We start from the raw sequence: 12,363 nt of genomic DNA on the forward strand, positions 1-12,363 counted from the left end.
AAGATAATTATTTCATTGATGGTTACATAAAATAAGTCTCCCAAACTTTTGGGGGAGAGAGAGAGAGAGAGAGACAGTCATTTCGATTTAAATTCGGCCGATGTGAGAGGGCTTCGCAACTTTCTTTAAAAAGGCGTTCATATTTAAAAACCTACATCTGTGGAGAAGACTAGCTTTATCCCACTGGATATTATGATAATATAATAATAATAATAATAATGAAATAATTATCTTTAAAGAATTATTTAATAATATTTTAGTAATTAATCTTCTAGCACGCGGCAACAATTTAATTGGTGATCCACCAACTGTTCTGTACTTTGTATTCCATTAACTGTTTGTTCTACACTGAGAATGTACTGTTACTTTCAGTATGAAATTTGTACCTTTATTTAATTAAAGTTATTAATGTGGTCTATACGTCTTCCATTATTAACAGAGACATTGTCAGGTGATGTACAATATGAGACCTGTAAGACGCACAAACACACAGGCAGCACAAAATTAAGTGAAGTGTAGATGAAAGACTACAGTCCCGACTAGGTGGGGTGCCTTGTATGGACACCTGTTGGCAGCCTAGGATGTAAACTGGGATCTCAAAGTATTAGTGTTTCCTCTATTTTGGGAAGTTTTATGCAACCACATTTATTAAAATTAGGCTGATTTTTAAAAACAGCAAATTCTAATTTTACAGCAAATGTCGTTAAATTTACTGTGATGGAGCATGCTGATCTTTTTCCAATTGATTCTGTCATCTGTATCCAAAGAACAGTCTGCAAGGTGAAACTGACCAGTCATAACTGTAGATTTATTTTTTGTGTGTGTGTTTTTCCATGTAGATGGTAGCTGATCTTCCTGTCTGTCCATAGTAGGCCGATTTATATGAACAAGGAACTCTATATACACCTGGAACTGAGAGAGAAGGAAGTTAAATATTTTCCAAATCTTTTATCTGGTCTCTCCATCTATTTTCTAGCCTTTCTTCTGCTTTCTTTCTTTTCATGCATTCCAGCAACCAACAAATAAAAGGGACAAAATAATAAAAGAAAACAACTTCCGTTTAAATCTTACTTTTCTAAGACTTCAAATATCACAGAGTAGACCATTAAAGAAGCTTGCCCCCCCCCCCCCAGGCTTGATATCACCTGATTTAAACTTCCATCATTAGGAAAGTACACTTCCCAAATATTAAAATTTTTGCTCCTCTTCAGGACTTGATAACCATGTCCTGAAGAGGACAAAATAACCAATAATTTGTAGATTTCTTTCAAATTTAAAGCTATACTCTCAGTCTTCTTGGTATCAATATATAATCCATTCTATGTTGCACCATTTCATTTATACAGTCTTCTTCTAAACATGCCTAAATCACTGCATTATCTGCAAACACAGCTGTTTCTCCATTCTGGTCATTAACTATATCTAGGACACTGTTCATCACCACAATGACTAGCAAAAGAAATAAAACACTTCCATGTCATATTCTATTATTAAGCTAATTCACTCAATTACTAGTCTTCCTTCACACATTTAACATACATATTCTTGATCACATCCATTTCTCTTCCTGTACTAATTTTTATCAAAAACGTTTATCCACTGAAACTTATCAATAGCTTTTCCAAATCCAGAAGTGCCGTAAACAAGCATCTTCCAAATTCTCAGTGTCTCTCCTTCATTACTCTTATAATAATACAAAAAAGCTGAGTTCTCTTTTCTAAAAACAAATCACTCTTCCTCTTAGACCTTCCTTTAATCTTTTATTCTTGTCACCATTATCCTTAGATAAATCTTTGAAACACAGACTATGTTATTCCTCTTGGAAGTATATTAACTTCCAAGGAGGAAGTTAATATACTTCCTCCTTGGGCCCTTTTGTATCATGGGACAATCATCCTTTTGGTTAAATCATCAGATATCATTTTCTCTAGATAAGTCTAAAGATATCGTATAACAATTTCAATCCTGAACATGTAAGTTAACATGCAAATCACCTATCCCAAGTGAATTTTTTTTTTTTTTTTTTTTATCATATTCAATGCTTCAAAAACTCTCTAAAAATTTTTTATTTTATTTTTTAGAAAACCCTTTACCAGACCTATTTTTATATATTTCTGATCTTTATATGCATTTCAGTTTATTTCATTACTGTTTTTATCTTTGTTTAGTAGATTGCTAAAATAATGCTACTATAGCATCCTAACTTCTCTTCTGGTGGTCATCTCATTTAAATACATTTGGTTCCTTACTGCTTCTATCGTTCACTAATCTATATAATGTGTTAACGATGGCCTGATTGGCTGAGTGGTTAGCGTATCCACTATCCAGTCAAAACACCAAGGATTCAAATACCCCTGTCGGCATGGATGTTTGTGATTGTTTGTGAAAATACCAGTGGTGGTGGTAGTTGCAGTTCGTTGTAGTTGGTGGATTGAGTGGTGGAGACAGTTGTAGAGTAGGTGCCCTCCCTTGGGCTCTTTGTGGAGGTGTTACATAATAATTCAATCCAGTTTTTTTTTTTCCCTCTAGTTTCTTTGCATGACCCCTTCTCTTATCCCAGTCTGATATAGAGATGGCAAGATTTTTCCTCCCAGAAAATGCTTTTTTTCATTCCAAACCAGAAAAACTGGCCAAAAGAATACAAATAATTTATAGACATAATACATGGCCTTAGATGCCACACTATAAATCAAAAACAGTCAAGTGAGCTTTCTTGGCATAAAAGAATTTTATTAATCATCTGACCTAATCTTTGTAATTTCAAAAAATGCCTTTCCGTTTATTTTGTTTTAATTGTCTCTTAATTCCTCTCATTCCACCACCATGCTTCTTTTCATTCTCAAACCAGAGAGTCTTTCCACACATATCTTCTGATGTTCCTACCAATCCATTTCTAAATTTCTCATTCTTCAATTTACATTATCTATAAATCCTTCTAAGTCCTCCTCAAATAATGTCTTTTCCAACATATCTATCTTATCATGAACACATACCTGGATTAGTGAAATCTGTTTTCCATTAAATTCAAATATAAGTCTCATTATCATATCACTAATTTCACACTTTATAAGTATCATCTTTACAAATGATAAAAAAACTTTTTTTTTTTTTTTTTTTTTTTTTTTTTTATTAGTCATCAGCTCCTTTCCAAAACAAAATTCTTTAAGAGTCTTTTTCCATGTTTTACCATTTTGTCTCACTGAAACCAACTAACTTCTTGTCCATCATAAAATCCAACTCCTCAACTTTACCTATAAGTATCAACAGGTTCGATGTTCCTATTCTTAATTTTCTTTCTAGTTTTACTATTTTGTTTACCATTTATTTGTCTGGCTTTAATTTGTTTCTTTCTTTTGAATTATAGATAATTAAGCAGAACTTTCAGGGTTTCTAATCAATTTTTATCCATCAGGCATCTGCACCTTACCAATTCTATTATCTTCACACGTCAGTTTGGTTTGCACACAAGGATTGGATTGAGGTTGGTAGTTCATATCCCCCACCAAACATAAAAATATGGCCACACTTCATAAGCAAAATTAAAAGCACCACCCTCAGTAACTATGATTTATTAGTCAGTTTTTGATGTATCTAGCCTTTTTATATAAATGTCTCAATCACTGACATTTTTTTAGGACAAATTTCCACTCAATATTAGCCCTCTTTGCCTATGTACTACATGAATAAAGAGGGCTGATATTAATGAGTTATTTTGTGACAAAATAACTTGCCTACAAAAAAGGTATGGCTATGGGTTTGCCACTATCCCCCACTGTCAGAAAAACACCCAACTTTTATATAGACTCAATCAGGTAACATACTCTCCAATAACATTGAAAACCAAAACACTTCCACTTCTAGTTTGTATATATGCATATTCTAAATGGTGACCTTAATATGCAAACTTAATATTATGCAACACTGAGTAATTATTTTAATTTAAAGTGATTACTCCAACATGGTTGTAACCTCCAGAACTTTGCAATAATAAATGCTTATCATTATGGAAAAATCCATGGATCAATGCAAGTGTTATATCTAGGTGGCGTTGGTCTTATTGGCGTCTTATCTCTTATTTGTCCTATCTTAAACTTTATCTTTTTTATCATTAATTTTTTTGTACTTTACTTATTATCAGTTAATTCATTTGCCGACAAATTTATATTATTTAATCACTGTGCCAGCCGGCAACTAAATTCTGATACACTAACCAAGATTACTTAGAAAGAAAATGCAGGGATCATGAAGTATGCAGTCGTGGTCCGTTTCTTATATTACTAGTGGGTTCCCCTTTTTTGCACGGTTCGTAATTTTCCAAGCGGTAATTCAATCCACAGAAAGCATGACAAACTCATTTGATTACACATAAAGAAATACGTTTATTTAGCACAAAACAATGACACAAGTTAGTTAATCCTTAAATTAAAAAAGAGTCTGGGTTCCCTCCCTTTTCTTAATTTAACACATCCAAAATTTCTACACTGTAATCCTCTATACTGACACAAATTCCCTCACTTATGTATATATAAGTATCCTCAGACTGACAACATATACTAAATAACCAATCTACTATCACACATGCTAATTACATATATATACAAGTCAATTCAGTAACTCTGACATAGATTTCTTGAGGCAATACTGCTTCTTATATTTTAGACTTAATCCTCCCCCAAAATTTTAGTTAACATTCAATTAGGTTTTAACAGTATAACATTATTATTCTTTAGACACAAACAGTTCGTAGCCTCGGTCTCCTACTTGGTTCAAGCCTAAAATGCCTTTTCCTTAGATATAGACAAAATGTCCAAACTGCAGACAGTTCTTGTAACACTTCACGGAAATGGGTTGTGTTCTTAAAGACCAGTTCTCCTTACTCCACGGTTACTCCGATATTAATATGAAAAAGATTTCTGCTTACCGTTCTTGCTTTATCTGGATATTCGGATCTCTTTACTGTACTTTCTTTAATGGCGGCTTCACTATTCCTTTGTTCCACACGAAACGCTCTTACACTGAGTTATACTGACGTTAACTCATCTTCTTCTTCGGCTCTTTCTTCTTAGGAATCTGGACGCACTATAGCTGCAGCTTTGATCCACGTAGCACACATAGCAAGGGGAGATTCTTGCTATGCATGGCGGCAAGCTTTTCACAGCTATACAGCCTTCCGCACAGGAAACCAGGTACCGACGAAACGAGAAGAAGGAGAGATTCAAATCCCCACCGAAACCTATATACTCCAAAACAGCGCCCTCACTTGGTGATGTCGTCATACGTACGGCGGCTGCCGATTGGATACCGTGGCCACGAACTATCTTTGACATGGCCTAAAACTATTATTAGCTTGTACACGTCTTTTTAGAATTTATACATGATTTTCTACCTTAATAGATTTAACAAACCTTCTCTATTTAGTTTATGGGATACTTTAACATTGCTTAGAATTTACTAATCTGGATATACACATGTTCTTGGGTCATTAATGAGCACATTTTCTGTTTGGAGGCATAAGTATGTCCTTATCCATTCCTTCTGAACTAACTCTATGTTGGGTCGGAAAAAGGAGATGACTCATCACATTTTCCGACACAACACAAGAAAGGTTATGCAGTCAATTTACTCATGATAAACTAACAGAAAATTTCAGCCCAAGCACCCTAGCATCAAAGCAATGCTAAATTCCATCTTATGGTCTGCTTGCTTGTGCAATATGTCTCCAGCTTTCTGGTCACTAACTACATGTCATTGCAGATTGCTTGCTCCCTTCAAATTTCTCCAGTAATGCTGCAGTACCTCAGAGCTCTACTTTTACCCACTCTTCCTCCTGTATATAACTCTCTCTCTCTCACACACACACACACACACACACACACACACGAAATCCTATCCATAGCTGTGGCTGTTTTGAAATTATGGAGCACAGCAACTAAAACTATGAATTCCGTGTGCCATATCTAAATTACGTGTTCTTTGGGCCTATCTGATTCTTTCAACGAGATGAAAAACCAGTTTACAGCAGCTTATTTATAGCATTGCTGATATGATGAAAATATGCTCCATTCCTCTTCTCTTCATTTGAGAAGCCTTGTAGCACACAGTCATTTCAAGAGTCAATTTCCATAACCAATGCTTCAAACTATTTTCTACTTGGTAAAAACTTTGTGAACTTCAGTGTTACCAAAACACAATCCTACCTTATTTCTTGCAAGAGTGCACACTTCTTACTCTTATTCATGTTAAGAACCTTATCTCTAAGCATGATCATATTTCTTAGAATGAGTGTCAGCTGTAGCCTTTAACAGTACCCACATCTCAACAGCTTCTTCAGCCTCCAAAATTGCCTACACAATGGTGACACTATATAAATCCCACATCTGCCCAACTTCAGAATACTGCTCACGCATTTGGGGTGGTAGTGCCCAAAAACATCTCTAAAGAATGCTTGATGTTATCCAGATCAAATTAATTGAAGATATTCCTTTTCTCTCACACAGATATTTAGTTTCTGCTTTATGTCTTTTCTATAGATATTTTCATGAACAAAGTTCTGCTGAAATGATCACACCTTTCCTCCACTTTCTTCCCAGACCAAGAACACAAGCAGCCAATACATAAAATGTGTGATTTACAATCCAGCTTGAAAAATCCTTGAAGCTCATCAAATCACCTTTTCCTCCTCGTTCATTCATCTACCTCTGTCCTCTAGAATAGTCTCACTCATTCTACCTTCTCCAAAGATTACAATCTTCAACCATAACAGAAATGTATCAACAGAGTTCTTCCTCAACTACTTGCTCCACATGACAAACATCCTTCTGTATGTGGATTTGACATTAAAAATAAATAAATATATATAAAAATCTTCTCTGATGACTAAGCCTTCACTGTTCTATGCAGTATTAAAGACCAGGTTTCTCTAGTAACCAAATTATTTTCATTTAATATATTCAACAAAATGCATTTTTATAGTTAATAAATTCAAACTATTAAATTAATATATGATAAGAGAGAGAGTACAATAAAAACAAAAGCTTAGTCACTTGCTTTATTACAGAAAATTGGTATCTACAATTATGTAAAATCATCTTACCAGGAGAAAGTAATTTTTCTTCATAATCTTTGAAGGTCTCGTCAAATTCTTTTCGGATATCCCGTTTCAGCCTTTGTCTGGTTAAAAATCCTCTTATGTGGGACTTAAAGTTAGGGGGAGAAAAGAGTATTATTTAATAATGATAAAGGGTTGTTTATTCAAATTATTATCCACTGATGCATTTGTAGAATTTAATAAAAACTAAGGGCTCTGATATTCAATACTAAAAATTAAGCAGCACAACAACAGCCAATAATGAAAAAAAAAAAACGTATTTTCATATGTTAATTAATCTTAATTGTTTTGCATGGTATTACTATTTTTCATTCAAAAAGCATTAAACATAAAACTGATTCATTTTACATGTGTTACCTGTCTGTAAATGAGTAAACTAAACCGACTAACAGCTGTCAACAGAAAACCATTAATAAGCAATATTTTGCTATTTGAAAATGGAAATATGTAAAAGAATTAGCATACCACATGGATAAGGAAGAAATTAGATACTTATGTAAAGTAAAATGAAATAAATAACTCCAAAGTATCAAGCAAGAAACAGTGTTCAAGACATTTCTGATACATGATCTGAGAGGTGGGTTAGAAACAAATCATTTGATCAAACATTTCAGCATTTTTAATTGTCTTTGAATTCAAACAATGCATAAGTATCAGCCAAAACTTGGCCAGAAAGGTTCAGTCTTCCAAAATAAATGATTTAAACTTCGTTTGATAGGTGAATGGGCAAGGAAGAAATTAGTTTTACTGGGACTAGAATGCATAGATTATTTCTAAGAAAATTATGACAACATCCCAAGTTTGGGATTAAAAAGTGACCAGTGCTAATCAACACAATGGTATTCTCAGTGCTGCTCTCACTAAAAAGATGAATATTGAGCTGGAATTAAAACATGACAGAAGGACCAATAGACTATATGAGATGTGATAATTTAATTCCCAGAAATGCACCTGTAAAAAACCTATGTTTGGAACGATACATTAGTGGCTACTGTCGCCTTCGAAGTATCCACTTGTGCATTTATACACTGGTTTAGACGGCGTTTCCATTTTTGGAAACAAGCCTGGAACCCATTTTCCGGAATGCTCGAGTTCCTTTATTAGCAATAACAGAACTCAAGATATTAGCAGTGGATATCAGCGATGTCAGAAAATCTTTGTCCTTTTAACGCAGTCTTTTATTTCAGAAAAAGCCAGAAACCACAAGGAGCTAAGTCTGGTGGATAAGCAGGATGACCTAATTCGGAAAATCGATTTTTTTGGCCAGAAACTCTCTCACAATGAGTGCACTATGGCTTGGCACATTGTTGTGATGGATGATTCACTTTTCAGGCCACAATTCAGGTCTTTTTCTCTGAACAGGATCTCTTAATCTTTTCAGCACCTCTAAATAGCTTTGTCTCTGACATGCATGCTTTTTTTCGGAAGTGGAAAACCCATAGTTTGCCACTGCATGCTCTGGTATTTTGCTTCAGGATCATACTGGAAGCACCAGGTTGTCACATTGTAATTATGTGCTTATTTGCAGAAAGATCAGTCTCAACTTAAAGCTGCCACTGCTTCTGTTTATCCGTCAAGATTTGAGGCACAAACTTCGCAGAAATCTTTCACTTAATTCTTCAGTTAAAATTACCCTGCTGTTTCTTGATTCATTTGTAATTCATCAGCCATTAATCGCATACTGATTCGTCTGTCAGACCATACCAGATATTGCGCTCTGTTCACATTTGTGCCCATCATTTTTGTTTTTGACTGCCCACTTCTGGGGGTCATCATTCACATCTTCTCAACAACCTTTGAATCTCTTACAACTCAAAGATACTTGACTTTTTCAGAGCATCCACACCATATGCCACTTTCAACAGCTCCAACATTTCAGTAGCAGTTTTTGCCAATTTTTACACAAAATTTGATATTAACATGCCGTTCCAAATTTCGATCACACATTTTTATGACAAAGTTTACATCTCTATTGTTTTTGCAATAGCCAACAGCTCTATAGGCTTGAGGTTTACGCATGCATTAGTTAAAAGATGTACAAATACGATTAATCGCACCTCGTACTTCTTTGCAAGGCTATTTATATGGTATATGGAAACTCTTAATTATGTTTTTCAGTTAGCAGTGCACAAAAGTGATAGCTAGAACAGTGTTGAACATCTCTGCATTTTTACCAGAAAGGCTGGTATCTTCTGAAAAAGTCACAATGGCATGTAAACAAATTACATCAAATAAACCTTGTTTAAATAGGCATTGTTTTTCCTATTTTGGTTTAAAATTTAATTCATTTTTCACTTCAGAATTTGTACCAGTAGAATTTGTTAACATCTGTATAGCTTTCATTACCAAAAATGGAGAGAATGAAATAGTTTGAGAATCTATCTGCATATTGCTTTGCTATCATTGTTATAAAATACTTATGAAAATTATTTGTTTCTGCATGAAGATGGACATTCAGAATGCTATTACTAGGTCAGATTTATTAATGTTCTAGGAATAAATTTTCTTGCTCCCAAATCTCATCTGCTTTTGTAAGTAGTAAGATTACTACATATATACATCTGACTGAGTAGATTTCAATAAAATTTTTAACAGTGTTGAGCATGAATTCCTGCATCACTGCAAGAAAGATTATTATAATTACGGGCGACTCCAAGAAGTCCTTAGACTCATTGAGGGAAGCCCTAAACATCATGTCCATCACAACTATTCGACATTCACACAGTACCCACAACAGACTGGCAGTTTATTCCACTCATTCACCACTCTAAAAGTAAAAACCCCAGCTCTAACACCCTTACTAACCACACTCTTGCCCAGCTTCCATAGATGACCACGTCCTCCCACCACCAGTCCTGTTCTCAAAAATATCCTCCGAATTAATCCTATAGAAACCTTTCAGCAATTTGAATGTCTCAATCATATTTCTCCTTTTCTGCTTATCAACCAATTTCTGCAACCAACAAATCTTCAACCTGTTTTCATAAGGTTCATTCCATAGACCTGCTATCATCTTGGTCACTCGCCTCTGAATCCTCTCAACCTCCTCCCCATCAAGAAGAAACCTAGGTGACCATATCTGGGCACAGTAATCAAGATGGGGTCTTATCGAGGCTTGATACAGAGGAACAATAACTTGCTTATCTCTGCTCATCAAAGTATTCTTCAGCATCCAAGTGATTTAATGAGCTGATTTAGCCACTTTTGCGATGTGCCCCCTAAACTTCAACTCCCTATCCACCAACACTCCCAAGTCCCTGGCCTCATCGATCTCCTGGAGTACGGTTCCACCAATGTGATATACTGCTGCTAATCTTTTCACCCCAAAATGCATAACCTCATTTTGTCACATTAAATTGACATCCATTCTCCTTAGCCAATACCTCCAGTCTATCCAAATCATCCTGCAAAATTTTGACATCTTCTACATTCACTATTGCCATACCCAACTTTGCATCATCAGCGAACAAATGAACCGTTCCTCTCAGATCCTTTCCTATATCATTAATGAACAAATTAAACAGCAGTGGTCCAAGAACAGAACCCTGCGGCACACCACTAGTCACAGGCCGTCTTTTCGACTCTACTCCTGAGTAAACTACTCTCTGGTATCTCTCCATCAACCACCCTCCTATCCATCTCACCAACCCTATATCCATTCCCATATGTTGCAGTTTACGGATTAGACTTCCATGTGGTATCCTTTCAAAGGCCTTAGCCAGGTCCAGCAGTATCACTGTAAACCCCATACCCTTATCCAGATCAGCCATCACTGTGTTATAAAATGTCATAAGATGGCACAGAATCCTGGATAATCTTAAATCAATGCAAGAGGCCCTATGACTATTTCTGCAGGATTGCTTTCGCTTTCTAAGCATATCGCTATTATGAAAGGGGTGTGGCAGGGTTGTTTTTTTTTCTCTAGTTTTAGGACAGAAGGTTACTTATGGGGATCAAAGCTGATAATTGGGAAGAGACCTCCACATACTTGTAGCCTTTTAAAGTAAACAGACATAAAATTTAATGGAATAACTACTATTCAAAGAGATATAATTAAACAGCAGCTTTAATCATCTCGGTATTTCATCTATCGAGAACACATTCAGGAATACGATGTTAAAATTGTACTAACATATACTAAAACACTCAAGAAACAATAAGTGGAAAAAATGAAATTGCATTGTATAAAGACTGTCCCAGATGCTGTTGGCTAGTCTTGGTTGTTCAGTGAGAGGCATAAGAATTAAAATTTCCCAAATCATGGGAAGTTTAACACAACAATATTTATTAAGATTAGGCTTTTTTAAGCACGGTTAGTAGTTGGAAGGGAATCAATCATTCGATGCTGTTGGCATACTCTTCCTCGATGAGTCTTTGGCCTCCCTGGAGGAGTCGCATAATAATAATAAAATTAATCGCTGAAAAATTCTTCACAATAGGATTTCAAAATTTGAAATTCTATTGCCATGTCATTCCTATATATGAAAAACAAAAAGATATTTTATGCATTATTTAGATTATATTTAGCATTCTGAAAATTTTTAGTCCATATAAAAGTTATTAATATTCTTTCTTACTTAGATACTACAGGCTCTGTTGATGTAATATTAATTTTTACAGGGATAATAGTTCCAACTCATATTCATAGTTGGATATTTACATATTCCTATTATTCCTGTTAACTATCCTAACCATTTATTGTTAAAATAGTTATTAGGGAGAATCAAATATTTAAAAATAGTTAAGGAGAAAGGGCACAATATTTAAGAATATTTATTCTTCTGTTCTGCTTAGTTAGACACCCATCCAGGTGTGATATTTTTTTTTTATCTGATCTAATTCATAAGATCAAGTATTTCAGTTATTGAATACATGTGCATTTTGAAAATCACAGTCCTTTTCTTGCATAATAAAGACATCTTGTATATTGGCATCATTTGCAGAACTAGTTTAAGATCATCGGTGGACTTTGGGGTAATTATATTAAAGAAAATGATAATAAAATTATGTAAATCCTATCATCAGCAGCTGCAATACTGGTATTTTATGACACCAAGAAATTTAATTTCATATTTAGTCAATTTATTTTACACACACACGCATATACATAATTTTATTTATTTTTTTTTATTTTAAGTAAAGTATAAAATTTAACATTTCTTAGTGTCAAAGAAATAGTATTGGAGGTAAAGGTGAAGACTAGTACTGCAGCCACAGATGGCAATTTAGCTTATGCTGATTTACATCATTATGAT

At 34.6% G+C, this 12,363-nt stretch overlaps 1 protein-coding gene across 3 annotated transcripts in view; it reads right to left on the reverse strand.

The window, feature by feature from the left end:
* Positions 1 to 12,363, reverse strand: part of LOC150108868 (ubiquitin-protein ligase E3B) — a 552,093-nt gene that overhangs the window by 485,384 nt on the left and 54,346 nt on the right. For all 3 annotated transcript variants that reach the window (XM_090410488.1, XM_090410470.1, XM_090410479.1), the window contains exon 3: positions 7,094 to 7,196. In XM_090410488.1, the coding sequence (XP_090266614.1) occupies positions 7,094 to 7,196 (103 nt within the window). The remainder of the gene's footprint in view (positions 1 to 7,093; positions 7,197 to 12,363) is intronic.

Source organism: Typopeltis vanoorti, chromosome 2 (genome assembly GCF_054136105.1).
Source record: "Typopeltis vanoorti isolate ZY-2024b chromosome 2, IOZ_Tvanoo_1.0, whole genome shotgun sequence".
Lineage (NCBI taxonomy): Eukaryota > Metazoa > Arthropoda > Arachnida > Uropygi > Thelyphonidae > Typopeltis > Typopeltis vanoorti.